The 25,995-nt window shown below is 38.3% G+C and overlaps 1 protein-coding gene across 2 annotated transcripts in view; it reads left to right on the top strand.

The window, feature by feature from the left end:
- The window catches only part of FBN1 (fibrillin 1), a 153,151-nt gene that overhangs the window by 44,947 nt on the left and 82,209 nt on the right, over positions 1–25,995 (top strand). For both annotated transcript variants that reach the window (XM_054836941.1, XM_054836940.1), the window contains exons 7-11: positions 9,964–10,161; positions 13,469–13,594; positions 18,107–18,232; positions 22,112–22,270; positions 25,602–25,760. In XM_054836941.1, the coding sequence (XP_054692916.1) occupies positions 9,964–10,161; positions 13,469–13,594; positions 18,107–18,232; positions 22,112–22,270; positions 25,602–25,760 (768 nt within the window). The remainder of the gene's footprint in view (positions 1–9,963; positions 10,162–13,468; positions 13,595–18,106; positions 18,233–22,111; positions 22,271–25,601; positions 25,761–25,995) is intronic.

Here is a 25,995-nt window from a genome sequence, read left to right as displayed (position 1 = left end):
ATATATATTTAATGAAATTATACTTGCTTAGTTGAAAATACTTGTGAGTCAAGGTCAGATCATTTGCCTTCATGGAAAGAGATATTTCTGACTTCTCAAAATAGGTATTGAATACATGAGATAATTCCAAAATTATGGCATATGTTCTGTAACAATTCAACAGAGATACCATCGGATTTATTGAAAGCAGTGCATGTTATTACCGCGTTTGTTTTTGGACCACAGTCTTAATGCAAATCCCATATATGTGGCTATGCAAAATGAGCCAGATTCTGGTCATGATTACACTGGTGTACACACAGAGTGATGCCATGGTTTCATTGAGGAAGGAATCCGATCCCGTAACACAGAGGGTTGCATGGTATTTCGATTAAGTAGTTGATGTGTTTCACTATAGAGTTAGAGGTGAGATATTAGTGTCTGAAGCAATTTTTGTACATTATTGACTTAAATTTGCAACACTTTCTAAGATTTTCGGGGGTTATTGTACAGTCACAAAATTCAATAACTGTTAAAATATTTCTGTGAAAATCAAAATACTGTATATTGTCACTGGTTTAAAGATTTTTTTTTTTTGTCTTTTTAGCTGGCTATTTACACCATAAAACTGTGTTACAACCTTACTCAAAAAGAACAGTATTAGTTATTCCAAAGGCTTCAGGCTAGTAAAAAAAAAAAAAAATCAGTATTTACAACATATCAAATCTGTCATCACTAAAATCGTATCACTAAAAACACATGTATATGAGAAGCATTGAGAATACAAAAACCTGGGCAAGTGCCTGGCTGAAGAAATTTGGTCAGGGAACTGTCTGTTGTGTGAAGAGTCTTGACAGGAATACAATCTGCGTGCCCCTTGCTTTCATTCAGTAGAAGTTTTCCACCACCATAATTTCTCAGGAGTGCTGGTCCTTTTGGGTTATAGCAAAGAGGGAGCTTGCTTAGGACAAGCCAGATGATTCCTGGCAGCCTTTATAAAGGAGTGAGAAGAAATTCTTGATTGCTCTAATTACCTTGTTAAAGAGCTGCCAGGACTTTGGAAGTTCTGCATTCTGTTAGTACTACAAAAGTTAGTTGTCCATGTGTCATTATGATAATATAAATTTACCACCACCCAAAACATCAATACATTTACTGCCTTCCCTTTAAGTGATCCACACTGAAAGTGAGTCGACTTCTCACCATTCCTGCTGTATGTTTACTCATTGTATTTCACTTAGCTTGAGCAGTGAAATTGGCTCCCTTCCTCCCTCTCACCTCCCCTTTTTATTTATAACCCATTTTCAGTTCTGGACGGAGTTTCATTCAAGTGCTCTGCAGTTGTATTGTGTTTCATGACACTGCAGAGGAACATTATATTTTAGAAAAAAAAGAAGGTTATTTCTAATGTATTGTACCACTCCTTCTCCTTCTTAAATGTGAGCCCTATCTCTTTAAATCCTGTGTGTTACATTGTCTGAAAGCATTTTCCCTTTCTTTGGATGTTGGTCTATTTAATATACTGTAAGTCATTAGGATCTATTTTTCTTAGACAGTTTGCATTACTTTTGGATAGTCTCAGTTGTTTTATAATCAATGTTTTGGGGAGCCAAGAAGAAGAAATATACAGAGCTCGTCTACTAGCTTTGTCTTTACCTTGCCATTTAATAGTTAATGCTTTGTGGTATGTTAAGAGAGTTTCTATAACGTGGCACTTTTTAAGAACTCTTTTTAAAAAGTAGTAATAAACTTCAGCCAACTTGTTCTTTTTAAGTGAAGCTTCCAGAGTTCTTCAATTGAATCCATTCTCCTCAATAATCATCTGGTCTTGACAATAAATATGTCACCAAAGTTAGTTACTTTTTTCTCAAAGAGAGAGATGGAAATCAATTCAAAATTTTGTTTCATTGTTGCTAGCCTGTGAAAGAAATTGGAAAAATTAAAATCTGCAAAGAAATGTTCCTTTGTAGCTTATACAGCAAAGTAGGGTGGGTTAGTCAGGTAACTGATTATTCAGAAATGAGAAGTTATTCTGCATTTAGCTGCATTGCTTACTGTTTTCTTCATCATGGAAAAGAATAAAATGTGGTAACAATTTTCTGTATTTGGACTGCTGCCGCACATAATTGGGAACAACAGAGCTAAAGCCTTGATTTTGGTGAAATGCTTAGTCTGCGTGTTGGATTAAAATGTGTGCAACAAATCACTCCAATTCTATAATAATTTCTGAACATTATTTTTTTTATTTTATTACTGTAATGTTATTACTTTTCAGTTACAGACTTCAAGAACTGGGTCAGTTGCAAGAACAAAATTGGCATGAAAATAGTTGTATATTTGTTCTTGAAAATGGATTGCCAAAATACTTTTGAAAATGGTCAGCCTGAATTGTTCTGTACATCAAATGCAACCTATCGTGTTAGTCTCACATGGTTAGTAAGCTGTTATTTAAAAGTCCTGTTCTTTAACCAGTATCCTAGGAAGACTAGATAATATTTGCTAGGTAGACATGTTAAACAAATCATCTGTGCAGAAATGGATTTGTGAAGCAGCTTACGGAATGGAAAATAAATTTAGGCTGAAGTGTGCCAGCAAGTCAATATATGAGAACAATTTGCAACAAGCAAAGGTGAGGAAGACATGCAGAAATGGGGTCATCAGAATCATGAATTAGAGGATAATATTCCTGGGGCTGGAATATATGAGACAGTAACTAACTTTTGTGGCTGACAAATACAGAATAAAGAGTTATGGTACCAGTGGAAGTTATTTATTGCAAGTGTTAGATATGCTTCCATAGATGTTTCTTACTCTTGTTAAAATAACGAGAGGCAACTTGGAGCTGTGATCTGTCCGCAGCACAGCTGTGGTATTTTGAGACATTTCTGCTGCCAGATTTCTACCCCTGCCAGAAGCAGTGCCTGAACGGTTGCACTCTCAGTCCCCAGTTCCAGTGACATCTTAGCACTAGCCAGTGTTAAATCTCAGCAATTTGAGCTCTGTGCTGCGCTGTGTGCTGAAGCAGCTGGGAAAGGGTCGTGTTCATACCTGAAGCCATCTCTGGCACTGGAAGGGAGCAGACAGAAGTGGCACGCTGATAATTTCTTCACATACCGCAGCTAAACCTACCAAACCTCATTGGTGAGAAGTGTTAGACATTGTAGGAAATAAGTTTTAAAATATTTACAAAGTTTTGTTTTCTTTCCTTCTGAACACCCTCTGATATCTTTGCCATGTACTTTCCAATGATGACACATTGGGATCTGACTGGGGTGAGTAATGGTGTCTGGCTGGGGGGAGGAGAGGACAGGGAGTGCTTAACAGTGAGTAATTATTTAAGGAAATGGCCCGTGTGGAAAAAAGAGTGTTGTGATTGGATGCATTTATCAACTGGCATTTCAGTGTCACCTGTGGACAGAGAATTATTGTGTCTGACTTTCTAAATCGTTGGAAGTCAGTGCATTGAGCTAACATGGGAATGTTGTGTTGTGTGTCTGTTCTTGATTCAGTCCGTGAAGTGAGATGTGTAACATGTCCCCTCTTAGGAAAGATGGAGGTAAATAATAGTTATCCCATGGGTTCCTGAGCAGAGTGATTTGCTTTTCTGACCAGCACTTAAAAGCCACAAAGTCCTGTATGCAAAACATGATTTCATGATAGCCTACAAGCAACTGAAAGGGATGTTTCGCAAGTGAAAATGGAGTTAGGAGCACGTTGCCCTTCCCTGTTTCTCTGGTATAGTAACATACGCAGGTTTGCATTAACCTTTTGGGAGGGGTAAATGAACAAAGCACTCTGTTTGTTCTCTCTGTCCTTATCAGGAGATTTTAGTATGTCTGAAAATATCTAGAATCACTTCGAAGGACATTTGGAAATTGAGCTTGAAATGCTAAAGCTCTGAGTTCTGTAACTCTTTGTGCTATGGTGGTGCTTACTGATGCAGTCAGCTTGGTCATGCTGTACTCTTGTGTCAGTTCTGAGACCCTCTGTAATTCTTGGAATTTTACTGCAAAAATTCTCATTTCAGGCACAGCAGATCCTGTGTCCTGAAATGAGGCACATGGTGTTTTTCTCCATCATCTTTAAATGTATTGCTACCTTCTCTGAAGAGAGTAAAATGGTTGAAGTACAGTGAAATACACAGTGAGGGAAGCTGTGTTTTTCCATTAACAATATAGTTGGTTGTATAGTGAGAGGTATCATATGGTTTCCAATCCTGTCAAGAAACATGGCTTTCTCAAAGAACTAAAATTTTAAGAGTTGGCATTTCTTATAATATCCGTGCTGCCATTGCGTCACCATTTATTTCAGATTTTAGATAAGAATATCTGATATACATTTCTTCCATTCCTGGTTTTTAAACTCAGGAAAAGTGATGGGAGTTTTGTTTGTGCAGGCACACCTGAATCAGCTTAGGTAAATATGATTATATGTGTGTATATTTAGGATTAATTTAAGATTGTTCATTCATGGCTCAATGAAAGCGAATTTTTTAAAACACTGTCTTTATCCCTGTTCCAAAAACATAATTTGCTTGATGTCATTCTCATATCATTCTTATTGGTGACATTTGAGTTGATACATTCAGAGTTCCCTTCTCCCCCATTAATTTTTCCAATATATAAGTGTCTAGCCACTGGACATTTTTGGAAACTCCTTTGGAAATCCCATTATCTGTTTTTCTAATCCTAATCCTACTTTTTCTAATCTAAAAGTTGTGTTTAAGGCAAATTTTCCCCCTCTATAACACAGATGTGATTTCTTTTCTTATATATAGCATTCTCAGCACCTGCCATTCCAGGCCAGGGAAAGACGGAAGCTTGATTTCTCATAATGTTCCTGCACCTGACTGCAGACTGCTACATTTTAATTGCCCAGTATTTTTTTCTGCTTGTAACTGCATACTTACTAGTTCTCCCACCATTTAAAATCCCTGTTTGTACTTTAAGAATGCTATTGAAAAACAGAATTGCTATTTTTTTTTATTAGAAATATATATTTTGGATTCTTGAGAAAAAAATAGTTGAAATTTGCCTGAAGTTGCGTGCTGTGTTAAAAGATTCTGCTACTTGAAACTCAGGCCGCCAACCTTTTAGCTAGTGTTATTGTTTGGCTGTGTGAGCTCAGTTTCCAAAAGACCATTCTCAGGTACAACCGGTTGCGATTCTCTTTTCTGATGGCTAGCCAAGCTGTGGCACAGGCTATCAAGTGCAGTGGGTCACACGTGAGCTGCCCTGAGCAGGCTTTGTAGAGACGAGACTATGTTTCTGCCTTGTGCAGTCTCACTTCCAATGTTCCTCTTTTATTCCCAGCTGGTTAAAAAAACCCAACCAACAATCCACCAAACAGCAGAAACAGAAATGCTGCTAGGCAGGAAAGTAAGTTGTAATAAAGATCAGCTTTAAGGTACTTCACTTGCCTTAGAGCCCTTTCTGACCTTTCTTTCATTATTTGTATGATAATGGAATATTCCTTTCTTTCCCTTTCCCTCTGTACTAAAGAAAAGGGAAAGCTGCCAGTTTGCGTTGCTGAGGGTGGTTTCAGTTACACAGCAGTCTTGGCTGGATTTGGAGGTTCATGCAGAATTTACCCATGTGAAGTGCTAACCCAACGGTCTGGGTTTGCTACTCAGCCAGTGTGCAGCACAAGGCACTGAGCTGTGCATGCTGAGAACTGGAAAAACAGCAGTCATTTTCCTGTTTTCAATGAAGAGATCTCGATTGTGATAAGATAACTGCTGGCTTGCTAGAGTCCCATCCTTTGACCTTCGCACCCGTTCAGTTTCCATTTATTTTAACAGGAGTGGAGGAGTCTGTCAACCTCCCTAGCAGGTGGCTAACAGTTTGCAAAATCAGGCTGTTAATTTGAAACGTTGAGAGCTCTTTCTAGGACATTTATAAGGAATGACTCTTGGAGGAAAGAGTTACCAGAACTTCATCCAGCATCCTTGCAGTAGCATAATTGTTTAATCTGGGTTCCATTAGTTTAAAATTTTTTAAACTGTATTTTTACATTAAAAACTATATTGTGCTTGGAAACAAACAGAGGTTAACGTGAACCGAGGGCTTAAGATGTGTATCTGATGTTGAGAGTCTTGCATTATCCTGGTGCTCGGAGTCTCCTTGGTGCTGTCCAGCATTACTTGGAACAATTATCATTACTTATTGCTGTGCTTGGTTTTGATCAAAGCCTGCCAGCACTACATATTTCAGCAGCCTCTCCGGTGCTTTTAGGAACATAAAGGATCTTTTGAGAAGATAACTAAAATTACTTGATGATTGTGGCTGAAACAGGAACAAGCTCTAGATCAAAATGCAGCTTGATTCTTTCCTGTGGACTTAATAAGCTGGATTCTTGCATGGTGTAAACCAGCCTCATTCTATTGCCCTCTTGCTCTTTTTGACGGTATATGAACTTAATGTGGTTTTACAGTTTCTGCCGTCTTCTCAGTTGTCTGAGGCTCCCTGTTGAACTATTCCTTACTAAAATAGCTAAGAAGTATGCGAAGAAGCAGATAAAGTTGTTAGATAACCATGACTAATGCCTTTCTGAAGGCTGCTTGCACTTGCTGAAATTTGCATTAGAAGTGACTTAAAACACTTGAATTTTCAGTTGCACATCTTAAAAGAATCATTTTACTAAAATAATTTCAAGTCTCAACGTTTTTCAGTTAAAATGAAATTACCTGTGGAAAAACAAACAAACAAACAGTATGATAGCTTTTCTGGCTATATTTTTCCCCTTTGTCTCTTTTCAACTCCTCATTGATCACTTGGAACCTTCTATTTGAGCTTTACTCACTGAAGTAGTTTGAATAATCCCAAATGACAGGAACATATAAGGAAGCTTTATTGCAAAGTAACGATATGTGTTTTAAGGTCATATCCCAAGTCAGTGCCTTGTAGCACAGATCGTAGCATTTACTGCATCTTCTGAAATGAGCATAATACATAAAACCAAACACCTTCAAGGAAAAAATTGTGTAACTCAAGGAAGTCTCTTTACATGTGATACCATTCTCTTTTCGTTTTGACATTGTGTTAGTGGAATCCCATTTCCTTCTCATAGGCCTTCATCTTGCAATGTGTCAAAAAATCTTAAACTCACTATTAAGAATGCGTTAATTTTAGAGCTCTTTTTATTAAGCCTTGTATAAAAAAAAATGGATTTGAAGTGTGGATTTTTCTGTGGCCATAGGTCAGCGCATACATCCAAATGATCTTTTCCTTATGCATTTTCTGACCTTTACAATTTTCCATTAAGAATGCAAAAGAAAATCTTACTTGTGAAAAGGTGAAAGATTGTCTTTAAGAAAATAGCAGGAAAGCTGTACTCAGCAGAAAATGGAGTATTAAGAATAAAATTTATCAAGGCAAAAGATTAGGTGAAAATAAAGTCTATAATTCTGCATACTAAAGTGCTATCAACTTGGATAATAACAAATAGGAGCTGGATTTGCTTGGTTTTGAGTGCATATTTGACCTACTTCTTGTTACTGAAACATTGTGGAAAGATTTTCATTATTAAAAAGTTAACTTCATTGGGTCCACCATATTTCTAAGTAAGTCATTTTAGCCACTGCTAAGTCATTTATAACTTGAAAGCAAACAATTGTAAATGCTGATCCATTCATATTCTACCATAAAATACAAGATGGGTTATTCACTACTGTCTGATGTGTGCTTCCCGCTGCGACAGAGAACAAAATGACTCCTTTTTAAACCGTCTGTATATAAATGGCATAAGGACAATCTACAATGAAGGATTTCATTCTGAGGAGGTACACTGGAGATTTCCTGTTGCCAACGCAAAACTGTGGCGTTTCTAAAGAAATTGTCATATATTGTTTTAATAATAGGAGTTTTAATATTGGGAGCTTTGCATACATTAAAGTAGGTAGACCTCATTTTGTTCAAGGATGAAGAATCGATCTTGGAACTAAAGTTTTTTAATTGATAGATATAATTGATCATGACTTATTCCTTCAACACACAAATAAACACAAATAAAGTAAAGCTAGTAATATTTGGTTTTGTACTACATGCTTCCAAAGCTGCATTTCCACAATGAGAAATGAGAAAGGAGGCAGTGTAAGTTTTGACAAATGCAAAAGAAGCCTGTCTAACTAGGAAAATGAAAGCAGCTACAAAAATGCTTAATAATGGGAAAAGAACTTGATAGAAGCTGTAGTATAAAAAAATACTATGGGAAATGAAGGGACACAATGAGGAATACCAAGCCAAGAAAAGTTAAGGCGATGAAAAGGAATTAAGTAACGAAGGGTAAGAGAAATGTTATCAGAGATTCTGATGCATTTCATAATGAGGCTGACAAAATTGCTAGGGAAGAGGAGGGTGAAGTGTTCAGTACTGTTTGGAGGGAATAGGACAAAATTTATATTTTCAATCTGATAGCATTTAAAGATAACATTAAAGAGCAGTATTTGCATTTACATATTTTTGTACAGCTAGTCCAGCTAGCCAGCACCAGGGAGATTGAAAAGAGCTAGCTAAAGCGTTCTTATCTCATGCAGGTTAATTCTGCATAAATCTGGAAATACAGGACAAATTTCCAGAGGCTGGAAGAAAATTATTGTACTAATATTTTAAAGGGAAAAGAGGTGATCTGGGTAATTATAGGTCTGTTAAATATGCAAAAGATGGATTAGCAATTATAGGATGTGATACATAGTTAATGAAGAGTAAATGGTATTTAGTGTCATTTAGTACAAGTTTATCAGAAATAGGTCTTTCAAATGAATTTGATATCCTTTCTGAGAAGAACATGTTTAGTTGATGAAGATAATAGGAACAATATAGCACTATTGTATAGCTTACAGGACTTCCATAAGCCATTTTATTTATTATATCAAAGAGTGGCTTGATTAATCAGCGGAATTATAGCGTATGGACACAGCATCCCTGGATTGGAATGAAGATTAGTTAAATGATAGGTTTCAAGGTGCACCTGGTATGGAGAGATGGGGTAGATGGGAAAGGCATCCATTCTTACTTCTGCCCTATTTAACACTTTTTATCAATGGAAACATCGTATTGTTAACAAAGTTTGGAAGTGGCAGGAAAATTGGAAGAATTTATAATGTCATTGCTATAAGGCAGTGCGGATTACTTAGTGACCTTGTCTGAGGCAGCTGGTAACTATTTCAGTACAGACGAACATCAGGTTCCTAATTTGGTGGCTGTGCTTACAGGATGCTGGCCTCTGTCCTGGTGCACCAGAACAGAAAAACATGTTAGGGTCGCTTGTGAAGAATTAATTGGAGTGCGCACCCCGGATGTCCAGGAGACAGCAAGAGTTGGCAGTACCACTGTTTGGTTGTTGCCCTTGGAGAATGGAACAAAATAAAGGCTACTAGTATTTTATTAACATCTTAGCTTAATTCTGCCTGTTGGCTAAGTGGCCTGTCCTACCATAAACAAATCAAAGCAGATGCATTCCACATGCCCTCCATTCAGCTGTAGGCAAAGCTTACCCACGTATCTGGTACAGCGTATGCCTGAATAACAGTGAAAACTGTCCTCAAAAAACTTCTGCAGTCTGTATTCTCTTCCCTTGAGACTCATTTGAGGACAGCATTTGTGGAAATAAACACTTCCTAAGTCTTTTATCAGTATTACTTTAATTAATTCACTGAATATTTAAAACAAGCTGATGAAAAGGCCCCTGAAAGCGTATTACTAGAGATTAAACCAAGCAGCAAAGGGGACCTGCAGAATCTTAAGTGTATAATACTCCTGGTAAAATAGTCACAATGTGTTTATAGAGCTGCTTATTTTCAGTGGATTTCAATGAGAAGAAAACTTGAGAAAAATCCTCTGCAGAACACTGCTAAGTAAAATTGTTGGGCTGGTGGGCAATTTATGTGCAGACAACTTGCCTAAATGTGCTGTTGTTTTTCTTTATTATGAGTTTTGTTGTGTATTTTTATTGCAATGCTGATTAGGTTTCTTGTCTTTGGTGCAGATTACAGGACTGGCCCTTGCTTCACTTTGATAACCAACCAGATGTGCCAGGGACAGCTCAGTGGAATAGTCTGCACAAAAACCCTTTGCTGTGCCACAGTTGGGAGAGCATGGGGCCACCCCTGTGAAATGTGTCCTGCCCAGCCGCATCCCTGCCGCCGAGGCTTCATTCCAAACATTCGAACTGGGGCCTGTCAAGGTAAGTTAGTGGCAAAGCTTCCCCAAAAGCCGCTGAAATTGTTACTGGATTAATCTTAATTGAGTTACACTGCTGTGAGTAACCTGTCCTAAGCCATTCTCAGCTATATGTGTGAAGAATGGAAAAACATTGTCAGATGCATTACTTCATGATTCAGTGAGTGCCTGATGTTCAAGTGAGTACATTAGTAACTTAGGTCATGTGAGAGCAGCCAGCATCTTAATGAATTTCTCATTGCCAGCAGGCCTTTCCCTTGGTTCTGTAATGGTGTTTTTGTGAGTGTACCACTTGATCATTCCGTGGAGGAGTTTATTCTGTTTCAACAAGCACTCAAAACATTCAAAAAATCAATCTGTGGCAATACTGTTCCATTTATCTGGTGTGGGTTTTTTTAGGTAAAATGTGTTGATTTTGGATTCATCTTGGGTGTCTTATCTCTTGAGCTACGCTGCTTCGACCTGGAGAAAAGTGCATGTCGTGCCATTTGAAATGCCCTATTATATATTTTATACAATTTTGGAAACGTATTTGCATTTGTTTCAAATCGTAAAATCCACCCAGATGTTGCTTACTTCTTTCAGAGCATGCCTTACCATAGAAAGTCCTTACACTGCTTTTGGCTTTTATTCTAATACTTCCAGCTGTATAAATTCTTTTATTGTCTGGATGTCTGGCAGGAAACAGGAGAAAGTTAACAGGGGCAGTTATGTATTAAACTGATGTGGATTATACATTCCCAGGACCATATCTTTGGGGCTAGTTTATTTCAATCCATCTAACATTTTCTAATAAGTTACAATATTTTTGAAAATAGGGGAGATAAAGATTATAAATCTATGAGTAATTTTATTTAATCATAAAATTCCTATGAAGGACTTCAAGGCATTCCATTGCATTAAAAATGTAGATATCCTCTGTCATAGGCCAAGTTCTGGCTGGTGCCTGCAGACAGTCATGATGAACTTCGAGATGGGCATGTTTGTGTATGCCACATAATGTGCACACATTTTGACCTCAGCCATTCTGTTCCCCTGTCACTGTAAAGGTCAGAACTAAATTGCGCAGAAATCTGTGAATCGAGGTTCTGGACACTACTGAAATCTTACGTGCATAAATATGTGGCCCACGCCCCTGAACTCATGCCACACCTAATTATATCCCTCTCATTTGTGTCACGGAAAAGCTGCAGTGACCTCTCTAATGCGTTTGCGCAGTTTGGAATAAGGCTACTTCTGCTTGCTGCACATTTCTTAGCATGCAGCTACATTTATGCTAATCTGTATGTGGTGCCAACACAGTTTTGGCCCTGTATGTTTGACTTGTACTTTCCAGTTTTCCCTTCTCTTGTAATGTGTTCATAATTTCAACAGATCTGCTATGGAACCACATATTAGCTTTATTTTTCATGCAATTGTACTAAATCCAGTCCTTTTGAAATCAGATAACATCCATTCAGACTGAAGACATTTCAGGGATTTCACATCCATATTCAATCTAAATAAAGGAAAGCAGGTTAAATAAAATCCAGGTTCTCTGAAGAGAAAAAGGAACCGTTGTTATTGTGTGGAGAAGTCAGAAAAAATAAAGAGGAGGGGAGGGCAAGTTTATTTTAAAAAATAAATAGAATATTGCTGCCCACAGTTTGACTTTGTCTGGCTGAAAGTTAAATTAATATCACAGCTGAGATTTTTAAAGATACAAAGGAGGAAAATGAAAGCCAAAAGGTGGGATTTTGAAACAGACATTGTGACTCAGGAGCATGGCTTCTATTTTTTTAATTTCTTTTTTTAAAGTCAGTACAGTGCCATGAAGTCTGGCTGATGACTGTTATTAAAGCACAACATACTGCTGTAGCTTGAGTCCCGGCAGCAATGTGGCTGTGTCGAAGATGCTGAGGCTGTGCTAGTCCTCTGTGCCTCTCAGCACAGTGGTTAACTCAGGCACAGCACTGGTCTGGCTCTGCTACTGCACCCCCCGACCCAGTTCAGTCAGCCTTGGGATCTTTACATAATGCTCTGCAATGCGGTACAGATATGCCCCTCGGCATTCCTGAAGCTTCCTACTTGTGGCTCCCAGGGAAATTGCCTCTTGGCCTTTTGTACAGACATAATACTTTGCTTTTCAGACTACAAGACACATTACAGCTGGCTCTCTGGGATTTATAAAGGGAGATTCGAAGGCATCATCTTCTTCAGCTTGTGTCCCCACGTTGAAACCGATCCTAGTGTAAAGCCCAAGAATTCAAGAAATGGGGTTTTACTGGCAGTAGCTGGTAGTCTTTGGGGAAATGGGGGAAGCGCAGGTAGTTTGGGTTGGAGAGTAGCGAGTGCTCTGTTTGTTTGCTCCTGAAGGACAGGGAGCAGCAGACACAGGGCAGCTCCTGGGGACTGTGAGCCAGACCTCCACGGTCTCCTGTTGCAATACCACTCCTCCTCCTTTAGTCTCTCTTCTCTAGCTGTTACTAAGCCGTAGCAACACTTCTGCAGCTAAGTGACGACACACATGTTGTTGTGCTAAAACAGCTGTGAGGCCAAAAACTGGGGCCTCTTGAAAATGTTTGTCTTGAGCTTCCTACCTAGCCTGTGATATCATCTTTGTTGTTTCATTTTCTTGAGTGAAAAAATTAAAAGCAGAGAGAAATAAAGGGGGAAAAGCCTTCCAAATTTATGAATGTCTAAGCAGGTCATTAATAATTCCTCCTGAGACATTAATTATGGCTATGAAACTCCCTGAGTCAAATCCTAACTAAAGCTTAAGGTCATTGGTGCTGATCTTACTGGTGTGATGAGTTAATAATCTCCATCAATAATGACTATGCAGTTCCCCATGCTTCTCCACGAGGCCCCCTCCATGCACATTGCACACTGCTCCTCCTCAGCTCCTGCATCTCTGCGCTGGTGGGCTATGCGCTGTATGGAGTTGCCAAGATTTTCAAAGGGGCAAGTGATTTTGGGTGCCCAGCTTCCGATGCTTTAAAGGAACCTGGGTTTTGGCAGGCTGTGTTCTCTGCACACCATTCCCCAGATGTTTTGGAAAAACAAAGCAATAGCAGTTAGATGTTTAATGTCTGTAACAATAATAACCATGTGATTTCTTGCAGAAAATATTTAGAGTACTGTACTTAATCATACTTTGCATAAAGTAATTACAAAATTAGTGTCTGTCTTTGCAAGCAAGTATCATAATATTATGATGGGTGAAGAATGGATTTAAGCATATTTACTTTAATTTCTCTGTAGACAAATTATTATGGCTGTTCTTGGGAAATGAATTAAAAGTGGGTGGTTTTTCCTTTTTTACATGATAGATGTGGATGAATGCCAAGCCATCCCTGGGATCTGTCAAGGGGGAAATTGCATTAATACTGTTGGATCTTTTGAGTGCAAATGCCCAGCTGGACACAAGTTTAATGAAGTGACACAAAAATGTGACGGTAAGAACTTTTAGAAGTTTCTTCTGAAAGTAAAGGAGGGGGGTAGTCATCTTTTTGGAGCCAATGTTGTTTAGAAGTTTGTAACAAATGTTCCAGTCTCTTTTGCCTTGAATATGCAAATAGCATTCTTCACAACAAATACAGATAACGGTCCTTTCTCCTTCTAAACCAGAGAATCTTAAATACTGGCCCTGCAGCTTTCTCTAGCTTTCTATTCACGTAACATTTTACAGGCTTAAAGGTACATCTGAAACAAATTACACGTTAAAAATATTTTTTAACCAGTATGTTGCTTTAGAAATGCTTGAGGCACATGTCTCTGTGAGGATCTTTTAACCAAAAACCCTATATGACTGGAAGGTTCAATACATTCCCATCTACTCAGGTAAACTGTATTTAACATTAGTGTGAGTTTGACACCGTTGAGTGAAGATTGCAGGACTGTGCTCTAAATTCACCCTTACAGTTGCAGATGTTGAAGAAGGACAAACATTTTACCTTTCCTTATTGGTCGTCCTATTTTGGAAGTACGGCAGGTGCTAGATAGTAGTGTGGAAATTTGCAGTGCTTGATTATGGAATCTTGCTAATTTTTAACTGTGATTTGATAGTAATTTTTCTCTATATAATATAATAATCAGGCATAGATGTCTCCTTTGCTTTAAGGTACTTTTGTATACATAAGAAACGTAGTACTAAAAGGTATCAATCGCACAGTTTTGATTTACCTTCTTTACTGTGAAGTCCAGGTAGTTTTTAGACTCCTACAGCTGATTCTCCTTTCAGTCAACAGACAAAAATGAAATTCATTTGAGCAGACAAGTTTTGTAAGTGGTTAGTGATTTTGGAGTGCCAACAACTTTCAATATCATAAAGATGTGTGACTGTGAGAGTAAGGTGTGCATACACCTCCCTTTCTTGCATCAGGTGCCTTTAAGGAAGCACTCAATTTTTTTTAGTCATTTTGGAAGAATTATTACTTACTCTTTCAAAAGAAAAATCCCTATTTTAAGCAAAACTTTATGATTTAATTGCAGGTTAGGGAAAGCAATTTCAGAAGAGTTTGTACACAGCATAGTTTTCATATTGACTGCCAATGGTTTTGGCAGAAAGTAACCCAACTTTAGAGTAGAACAACAATGCAAGTGTTTCCTTCTGTGGATGAAGTACAAGAACATGGTGAATAGGAAAGACTGAACATGTACCTTGCTAAGTATTAGTACTTGAAAACCTGAGAACTGTAGGCTTGCATAGGCTGCACTGTGTAAACTTTCCTGTGGTATTTTTCAATTGCTGAATCATGTAAACAAACAAAAAACCCCAAACAAAGAACAAAAACCCCAAACAACCACCACCTTCAGAGCCTGCACTTGGTAATAGTTGAGGGACTGGACCCAAGAACCTGGGATAGCTTGAGTCATTCCCAAATCCTGCCACAAATTTCCTGCCCTGTCTTGTGAATACCTTTCAAGTGATTGCCTGGCTGCAAAGATAGGATGAAATTTCCTTTCTTCAATTCCATATCTGTAAATTTTCAAACCTCAGCAGACAGAGACTTACTTTCAGTACATTTTCATATTGCATGTACCAAGCAATTTTAGTTGAAGTTTTGTGGGTATTAATGCAATTCAAAGAATTAAAAGTAGCACCCTTATACCAGAGGCATGAAATAGGATAGTGATTCAACAGTTAAGAGCATAGTCACATAACAACAGAATATCCATTCTGCTTTTTTAAATTATCCCTTTGAGTTTTAAGTTGAAATTGCCAATATAAGGTATTTGCCTTATAGTAATTAACTGTAATTAATTCTAATACATAATAATTAACATCTGATCATGTGCTTGGTTTAACTTCCTATCCAGCAAGTAGGACTTCTGGCAGCTGTAATGTGTTCTTGGTCATTGATTTAGGAGAACTGGGAGCTACATGCTGAATTGCGAGTATTGGTTTTCAGTTGGTCCCCATTAAAGTAAGATCATGATAAAAATCATCAGGTACAGTGAGAGACAACGCAACAACATGGGAAATGAGATGTGTTGGCTGAAGTTCTCTTTATTACCATAGCTGGTGGAAAGCTATTTTAAGTGTTACATTATTTCACTGCTTCATATAACCCTTCCTCTTCCAGTTGCATTAATGCTGAGGTAAATACTTTTTTGTGGTGATCTAGGGCAGTAATTTTTACTGGAGTGACAGTTACATTTGTGAGTACATTGAGTATACTTACCTTTATAAAACTCGCATACTTAACAATGACAATGTTGCTTATATGAATGTCAACACTAATATAAATAGTGAAATACTGTTTGGATTAGGCTCAACCCTAAAATAAAGAGTGATGATTTTGCTTTTAAAAAGGTCAGACTCTATATAAACAGTGGCAACACTGACTTTAAGATAAACATTGGTGAATTTGAGTCAGAAAATGCTTGAATCTGATCCATTTACGACTGCATTTTTGTCTGTTAATTAAGGGCTTTATTCAGACCAAAATTCAATTTCCACATTTTTTTGTCACTGAGACTTTTGGGACTCCTGTGGAGTATAATTCTGGAGCAGAAGCCAGAAGTCTCTTAGCAGTGCTCCCAGGGCACTCGGACTTGAGGCTTTGGCAACACCCTCCAAGTAGCACTGAACTAAAAGTCACACCCCTCTCACACACCCAAGCAAGGAATGCAACCCACATCACGACAGCTTGCAAGATGCTGGGGAGGAATGTGTGCACAGGGGGCCTAAGGCCCCGCACTGCTTAGAATGGGTTGGTCTGCAAGGTCTGGTTATCTATGTGCCACCTCCATCCCTCTACTCCTTTCCTGCAAAGGTAAGGGGCCACAAAGGTATTAGAGCATCCAATGCTTTACCTAGGGGAAGAGGAATTGATAATTTTTGTATTACTGAATTTTCGTATTAGCATCTTCACAAGAGAAGTAGAACAGAGATCCTCTCTACTTGCTAAAATGGTCATTAACGGTCCTGCGGGACTTTGGGTGTTCCCCCATCTGTTGGGGCCAAATTCCTATATAGGCGTTACATTTAAGTTCCTCCAATCATTTTTAATGACTGTGATATTATTCACTCCTTGCCTTGGCATGTTGGGTGGTGTTGCAGTATTTCATCTCAGAAATTTTTGTGGTTGGTGAAATCATTATTACAGCCATGTGTCTATCTGTAGATCTCTGGAGGAGAGGTTGGATAGAGTCCTGTGATGCCATTATTTCTGGCTGGATTCTCTCTGTTGGGAGAGCAACTGGGTGATTGTAGATGGCAGTGACAGGCAGTTGTCATTGATCACTCTAGAGAATAACCTTCCTTTCTGCTCTGCTTTGCTGATTTTTCTTGTAGGTACCATGGAAAAAAGCGAGCTATTTTTAAGCTCAGCTGGACTCCAGGTTCCTAGAAGATGAGAGCACTGCTAAGTAGATACAGCTGCATTGTTAAGACACTCACTGGAAACCAGGGGGAAAGTAACTACACATCACAGGCAGGCTACTGATGGTAATTAAGGAGCAATTGGGGCTGGCATAGGTTGTTATTCACATGACTGTAGATAGCATAAACTCTGAGCTGTGGAAGAAACCCTTCAAGGTTCCTCTGTTCATATATGCAGCTATGATCAGGTATAAGAAGGTATTTGTTAGTTTTTTTCCTGTAGAATTTGAAAATTTTTCTGCATTGAATCTACGATGATGATTTAGTATATGGATTGAGATTTGGTGGTGAAGAAAATCATGACATGGACTTTTATTATAAAATTGCTGACAAAATCTAAGGGGAATTATGGACGTTGCCTGACTTCTGCAGTAGATATTTCAGTTACTGTCTAGAAATCTGTTAAAACTTCAGAACATTCACTTAGTGGAGGAAGCCAGGAAAGGTAATTTTTGTTGCCTACAGTCGTCCTGCTTTTAGCTATAATCCTGTCAGATTGCATTAGTTAAATAGTGGCTAGCTGCTCAATGCTTTTATATGGGGATTTCCAAGAAAAACCCAAGCGCAGTAAGAAGGATGGGCAATTCAGTAGGTGCTACACTTCCCTTTGCGTCAGTATTGAACCATTGCCTCAGTATAGTGCCAGGAGACGCTGTGCTGCTGGAGATACCATGAGACATAATGGTTAAGCTCCTGATCGCTATGGTCATTGCAGGTCCCATGACAGTTTTCTTAATTCTAGTATGCAGAATTCAAACTGGAGGGGTTATGGTTTACTTACAGTTAGTGAATGCCTTCTGCAGTTTAAGATTTTCATGCATCATTATTAAGCAGTAAAATAAACTCTCTGGCTTTTTGCAGTTTACAGATACAACATTTTCTTAGGTTCTGTTTCACTTGTGTTTATAAGATGCCTAACAAAAGATCCTGATTCAAAACTGCTGATTATGCCCCTAGTACGTAAGTTAGGAGGGGGTCTCAGACCACAGTGAGATTGATCTTAATACCAATAACAAAATACCTATTCTTATGCCAGAACTATTTTAGCTAACCTGCCTCTGCTTCTCTTTTTGCCTTAAAGATATTGATGAATGCAGCACCATTCCTGGAATCTGTGATGGAGGAGAGTGTTCAAACACAGTTAGCAGTTACTTCTGCAAGTGTCCTCCAGGGTTTTATACAGCTCCTGATGGCTTAAAGTGCATAGGTGAGTGGAGTCCTGTGAATAATAAGACAGTAGGTGTCATGAACATTCATGAATATCTAAAATGGGTAACGATGTACTAGAAATGTTTTTCAACCCATGATCTTGAAATCCTTCTTTTATATGGAAGTACATTATGTGCCTATATACGTATTCTGAAATGAGTTTTCCATTTCCAGGATATGTTTCCTCTTTCCCTCTTTGTTGTGACCTTCCCCTTCGTTTTTCTTACTACAGTTTTTCTGTTATGCTGTATTTGTTGCCTTAAAATCGGCAGAACTTGTTTAATCTATCTCCTTGATATTCTTGCTGTCATGTTTGTCTTTGATTTAGTCCATGTTATATTCAGCAGTCGTTAGAAAAGCAAATATATTTGAGAAAGAAGTTAATCACCCCAAACAGCTTTTTTTCCCTCATTCCAAGTGTTATGACCTTAATGCAGATATTTTTCATTAAAGCAAGTAGTGTGATAAGCTGGGTGTTGGACGTTTGTATCTGCTTTCATGTTGTTGATGATTTGGCAGTGCTGTTCTTTCAGGCTTTCACTGTGGCAGAACAGAACCTGTCTTCCAAAGGCCAGAGCAGGAACGAAAGGACTGTGTGAATTAAATGACTGCCACTGCAGTGTCAAAGCCACGAAAGAGTAGTGTTAGCACTTACTGCTTCTGGGAAGCATACAGCCTGCTCTGAGGCAGGTCAAGTATTCAATTAATTTTTTTTTTCTCATTTTTATGCAGTAATTTCTTTTTTCACTGCCAGTGCTGAATTTTGAGCAATTATTGTCATTTGAGAATCCAATGAAAGGTTTGTTTCCTGAGTTTTGGCTTATTTAAGGGCTTATACAGAGTGCCACCCGTGGGGTTCAAGAGAGCACCCTGTGTTTAGTACCTTTAGTAGAAAATAATTTGGGAAAAAATTTAAAAAAACCAAACAACTTCACAGACAAAAGTACCAAATGATATTAACTTCCCCAAGAGATCTGGAAGTAGTTTGGGTTATGATTCATTTTGAATGGTGCCATTCAATTTCTGCAGGTTGCGCGAAAGGAACTATATTTCTTCCATTATCAAGAACAGCATTTTGGTAGATTGGATCCATACTGTACGCTTAAAATGACAGTGGGAGCTGCTTTTATTTCTTCAGATTAATAGCTCCTAACTGACTGTGGATCATTAAATCATTGATTGCTGCTTGTACTTAATGTTTATGAAGGATGTTTACCTTTCTGTAACAAAAAATTTCTAGAGGACCACAACTTCCATTTGTTTTTTACCTTTTATAGTCATTGCTCTGTCAGGACTGCCCAACATTCACACCCATGTTATATTCCTGTAGTTTTCCAGCCTTTTTACCCAGTGTATTTGTAGGCTGAAATAGTTCAGCTAGAGAATTGGGTATTTAAATGATGACAGGCTGTGTTAAGTAATATGCCAGACTATGAGCCATCATTAAAATTTTGGCTTTGTGTCCAAGGCAAAACGTGCTAGATGGGAAGCACTATTAATTATCTGCAGATATTTTGGATTCATGTCTAATATGCCGATTGCATACTTGTCATATTAACAGGGACAGAGCCCAAATCTGTATTCGAGCTGGGCAAAACATGTAATCTTGATTTAATCACAACATGCCTGTCTTAAGTGAAAAGTGTTAGCTGAACGTGTCTATTCTGTTAGAGATGAGGAAGTGCTTCTAAGAAATGTATCCCTTATGGGACTCAAACTGAGCAGCGCTAGAGCCAAACATCCAAAGGAAGAACCAGGAGTTCCATTATTACAAACCTTAAAAATTAGAGTAGACAAAGCAGAGATAATATCTCCTAGAGCTGAAGAGCAGAAACAAGAGCAGGACATCTCAACCCAAGTACATGAAGAGTGCTATGAAGAAAGCTGCTAGCCCATAGTTCCAGCTGGCATAAATTTGTTTGGTCAGTGTTACTTCTCAATGGCTTTTTCTTTTTTTCTTTTCCCCTTTTTTTTTTTTTAGGCACATTTTTCTTGAAAGTTATTTTCATGGTGATTTTTTGCCTTTTCAAAACACTGTATTTTTTTACTGAAAAATATTAATATATTAAAAGCTGAACCAGTAAAAAGAAGTTGTTTCCTGCTGTTCTTGGCCTTATTTGTGTGTTTTACCATTTGGAACAGAAAATGAAAGAGCAAAAAAAAAATAATCACTTCTATTTAGGAATATGGGAAGATTTGGCATTTTTGTAATGAACTTACTGTCTTTTTCTGAAAATTATGTGGCTTTTGGATAAGCTCTTATACCTGTAGGTAGACAAAGAAGTTTGCTGTGTGTTTACCTTTTTACGGTGCATTGTGTGCTTGCACAGATCCCATGTAGATCCTTTTTCCACTTCTGCCCATTACCGCTTTTAAGCGTTTCAAAACTTGGTACTGACCAAAACTGAGAAGGATGATGATAGGGTCTGTTAGAGGACTTCCTTCCTTATCACCCACCCCACCATCACACCAAGCATATGAATATCTCTCCACTCCATATCAAGACCAAAATTATAACAGATGCAGCAGGGAACAGTTTGCATCAGAGTTTTATTTGAATTTTAAAATGGTAGATTAAGGAGTGTATGTGTTTGGCAGTTTAGTTGGGTACCAGGACAAAATGGAGGACCAGTAACAGAACCAGGTAGATAATTTTTTTCCTCCATTTTAGATTTCCATTATATGATACTATGAGTGAACTAACTAAAGTTTGGAAGCAAAGGCCAACTGACTCTCTTAGCTCTACTGCCAGTAATATCCGTGTTCAGGGTTCCAGCTAATAAAAGGCAGAACCATCACAGACTCTCCCAACATATCACGATATATCAATTTCCTCAAAATAATAAGAAACTTCCCTGCTTTTTTTTATATCCACTAGAATAGCTAGTAAACTCTGGAAAGCACTGTTACTAGACAGATGAATCCACCATGCCCTGGGTAACTGAGATACTGTTTCTTTAGGGAATGGTGTCTGCTGTTGTAAGGTTCTATCTGCAACTTTTTCCTCTACATTTTGACAGCAAATGTTCATATATTTTAGAAACAAACGTGGTCTGGTTTATTGTGCAGCATCAAATCACACCACAGCTTATACTGAGTTTGACATGATGTGACATATTGTGAAACAATTGCTCAGAGCTTCAGATTGTATCACAAGATTTTTATTTTATTTTTTAAATTTTGTTCCCATCCACATTTTCTCCCCCTTCTCTAAGCTGAGGGATCTCTGCGCAATGTTGTTAGAGCTGAGTGTATAAAATCTGGGTACAGGACGTTCTTTGTACAGCACGTGCTTACCCTTTTCATACAGGAAGCCAGAACATCTCCATAAACAATGTGATGGCACCAGTTAAAGCTGCGTTGCTCTTTCTTGCCTGCAAGCCTATATCTTGTCAAATCACTACATACTTCAGCTGGGGAGGCCATGACTAATGAAAAATGAATTAATGCTTTCAGAGCTGCAATGCTGTGAGTTAATTGCTGTACATCAGTGGCTTTCAAATCAAAGTTTAAACAGAATTGATCAAGTACTATCTTTAATAGAGATGACACTGCAATTTTTCTTTGGGGGCACAGAATTATATTTTATTATATACTGAATACACATTTCTAGTCTATTTTTGCCTCCATTAATTCATTGCTGTTCCATATTTCGCTTCAACATTCTCACAGGAGGTGTTACACCTGAATCCAGAGCAGCCTAAATACTATCTAGATTTTTCTGGGTTTCTGCCTTTTGTTTTCTGATTGTTGTAATGTTGCATGTGCTATGTCATCGATAATGTAATCAACCAAGAAAAACAGGACCTTTCCCTTTTGTGAAAGTCACGTTCCTCATTGGACTGATGGTTACCTATCCATTTCTTTCTCTTGGTAGATGTGCGTCCTGGATACTGCTTCTCTTCTCTGACCAATGGGCGCTGTGGCAATCAGCTCCCCCAGCCTTTGTCCAAAATGCAGTGCTGCTGTGACAGCGGCCGATGCTGGTCTTCTGGTGCAGCCACCGCTCCTGAAATGTGCCCGATCAGATCCACTGGTATGAATCCACCTGTATTCTTATAAGCGAGATTGAACACTGAATTAGGCAGTGATTTTCTTTTATCAGTAATATTTTCATTAAAGAACTACACAGAATGGTTGAGGCTGGAGGGCACCTTGGGAGATCATTTAGTCTACCCCCCCTGCTCAAAGCAGAGCCTTCTATGCCAGGGTGCTCAGGACCCCCAGGAAGCTAGGCTAAGCAGACATAAACAAAGGATTTTATCTGTTTCTAATTAATGTTTTGTAGCCTGGTTATTCCAACCCTACCTGATTCAGATTTTGTTTTCAACATCCTCTTCAGGCTCAAGTTACTTCCCCCAGAGCCTTCTAATAGATCCCAATTCCCTCTGCCATTTCATTCTCATTGGAAAACTGGGGTTTCCTTCCTCTTATGTCTAGCTTCTGAGGTGCCATTTGTTTCCTGAAGTTTGATACAGAACATGATTTGTGTCTGCTACCAAAATGTTCTGTACTTTATCGCCTCCCTGTGTATTGAGATCCCCAGATGATGTGAGCTTTGAGTTTTGAGAAGATGGTGAGCAGATTGTGAAACTAAGTGTGAGGGAGTGGAGGAAGGATGTTTTTGAGACTGTTTAGGACTGGAGACCTAGTGAAATGCTTTAAAAAAGAATACTAGAAGCTTAAGGGAGGAGCTCAAGGGAGGTGCAGAGTTCAGGGAGGAATGGGGGTCATAACACTATAGCAGTGTAACTCTGAAGAAATTGTCAGAGGTCAGGTATGGGAGTGTTTATTATTCTTGTTTTCAATCCTTTGAGTGAAACTGCATAATACTGGAGCAGAGGTCTATGATCAGAACTCTTGGAAGACTCTTGCTGGTTCTGTCACTATCTCAATAATATTTAAACATGCTAAATATCCAAGACTGACTAGAATAATGCTAACAAAATAGTGTAATCTATTGATGCTCATCTGAAATAGGAAGACAAGGAGAAAACTTTCAGTCTTAACACAGTCCCTCTTTTCTTTACATACTTTATAATTATTCATCTCTAACTAGTGAATAAACTGGGTGGAAAAGTGAAGTAATTTGGCCAAGGCCGCAGACTGAGATGTGGTAGAGAAGGAGCTAGAACCCAGGACTTCCCGACTCATAACTCCATGCAGGGTCTTCCAGATCATGCTTATATGCCACTTTTTTTTTTTTTTTTCTTTTTCTTTTTTTTTTTTTCCTGACTTGGGATATAAATTACTCTTTTGAAAAGTGCTTTGAAATTCTTTGAAAGGCCTTATATGTATGTAAGGTATTGCTATCATTATTTAATCAAGTTCAGTTATTCCTTAATGTATCCTGAGAAAGCAAAAAGAGTAATTTAGAGCTGTCAATGGCCCAAAGTCTCTCTAACTCTGAAACGGAAATTTACTTCAGTATAAAGTGGAACACTAGCTCCATAATGTAACCGAGCGGTTGCATTTTCAATGTGGGCAGCAGACCCAGATGTCACTATAAAATAGGCTGTTTATCGCTGGTAATTATATATGGAGATTAAAGTTGCAATAAAAAAGGCTTGCACTGTATTTCTTTGCATAACGCAGCAATAATTGTTTATGTGGAATGACAGGGTTCACCATTGACACTGTAAATACTTTAAAAGTGGTATCTCAGGGCATCCAGCTGTGTGCATGTTCAATTCTCACCTCAGCAGTCCCTTCATGTGTGCTAATTCCATTCAAGCAATGGGCAGCCCCAAGGCCATGACTTCTTGTTGCACGGAAGGCCTTGGCTCCTGGTGGATTAGCTTTGGATAATTGGGTGTTACCACTCTAGAGTGAAAAAGAAATAGAGTATTGTTTCTTTCACAAAGACTGATCAGTGAGTTATAGAGAATGTGTGATTAGAAAATTAACTATTAAACCCACCATCATTAGCAAACATTTGCATATTGGAATTTGTGCATGTATATACATAGACGCTGTTTCTTCTGAATGTCTCTGTTTTATCACAGTTTGAGAGCAGATCAGCTTACATACGAATAGGCAAAATAGAAAGCTAGGAAAAAACCAAATAAAATACAATACATAATACAATAAATTTTTCTTGGAAATAATTTAAAGATTAAAATCACTCTAAGAAGAGAAACGCAGTGACACATGAAACAAACTCATCACCTAAAAACATTAAAATAAATCCAAAGATCATAATCAGGAAAAGCAAAACTTCAGGTTACCATGTTTATTTAACAAATCCTCTGTGATTCGGGAAGAGCTTCTAATGTATTTTACAGGTGGAAATAGAAGTGAGGTGAAAGTGTTGAAGGCTGAAATATCCAGCTTAGTTCACCCAACACATTTTTTTATATTGTTTCAGGAATTCATGCATCTCTGTAGCATTTTGGTTTCATTATATAATTCCTCTCCCCTGTTGTGCCATAAACTTTAAAATTTTGAAGTTCAAAGATACTGGCTGCACGAACAGTTATTTGTGTACACATGAATTGTGGACATGAATTAGGTCAGCTGGAAATGTGGTCTTTAATTGTGATACTCTGCATGCATTCCTTGGATCGCATGTTCCGAACCCACACTTCCCGAAGACAAAAGAGTTGGGGGCAGGAGGAAAAGTGGGGCAGTAGGGCAGATGCCACTAATAGAGATAAACAATAGGAGAATGCATAACACTCAGCATAGGCCATGCTTACCGCAAAATAGATCATTTTCCCATCGTCTGGGGAAGGATGAACTCGGTGTTGATCTGACTTAGTTTCTGTTTGTCTACGCTCCTTAGACTGCACCTCATTTGGTTTCTGCTTTTATTGGCAAACTTCGTTTTCACAGGGAAATAGTGTTAGTGTATTCATTCTCTAATTGGTTTTGCCTCATTGCTTATATTTCTATTTCTTTGTTTTAGGAGGCTTACTTTTAAGAAATCCAGTTGAAACTGGGCTTTTTCCCCTGTTCAGTATTTTTCTAACTCTGTGGCAAGCTTTGTATTAAATTAACTTGGGATCAAGTCCAAAAGTCCTTCTTTAGGTAAACTTCCCACTGAGTTCATCAAAGATTTTTCCTGAAAGAAGACCAAGTAGATTAAGATCAGGTCCCTGCCTCACTGTTCAATTTCATATCTAGAATGTCAGTTATGTTGTCTTTTTACTAGCAATCTTCTGACAAGTAATATTAAAATCCTATGGATTAATGACCTGATTCACAGAACAAAGCTTGTTACTATAAAGAAAACATACAGGCTCAGATTTTCCAGATTATTTAAGGTTTGTTATTGCTAATCTGAAACACTGTGAAAAGGGGGGAGGGTTGGATTAAATGTAAAGGCTATAAGAGTCTAAAACAGCATTCATGTTTTCATGTTTTAGATGAGTATCGCAAATTGTGCACAGTAGCTGCCCTGCTGCCAGCAAGACCTGACCTTCCTCCGGGCCGTCCTGACGTCATCCCTCCACCACTCCTTCCCGGTGTTTTCCCTCCCCAACAGCCAGAAATCGTCTATCCGTCTCGGGCTCCACCACCTCATGGTAAGAAAGAAAGAATAAACTTTCCCTACACCATTTGCATTTAGCTTCTTTAAAAAAATGCATTTCTCAGGAGCAGTGCGCTCCCTTCAGCTGTTGGTATCTTTTACTTACTTAATGTGGTCATATAGTCTCTGGATATCCTTCTTATTATAGCCTAGTTACCATCTATCTTACAGCAAGTATACCTCGTTAGTAGTGTTTTCCCTGTTAAGACAGATTCAAAACTTACATCGTC

This window comes from Grus americana, chromosome 10 (assembly GCF_028858705.1).
Source record: "Grus americana isolate bGruAme1 chromosome 10, bGruAme1.mat, whole genome shotgun sequence".
In the NCBI taxonomy this organism is placed as follows: Eukaryota; Metazoa; Chordata; class Aves; order Gruiformes; family Gruidae; genus Grus; species Grus americana.
Note: the sequence above shows the minus strand (reverse complement) of the source record. Positions and strands in the feature narration are given on the sequence as shown.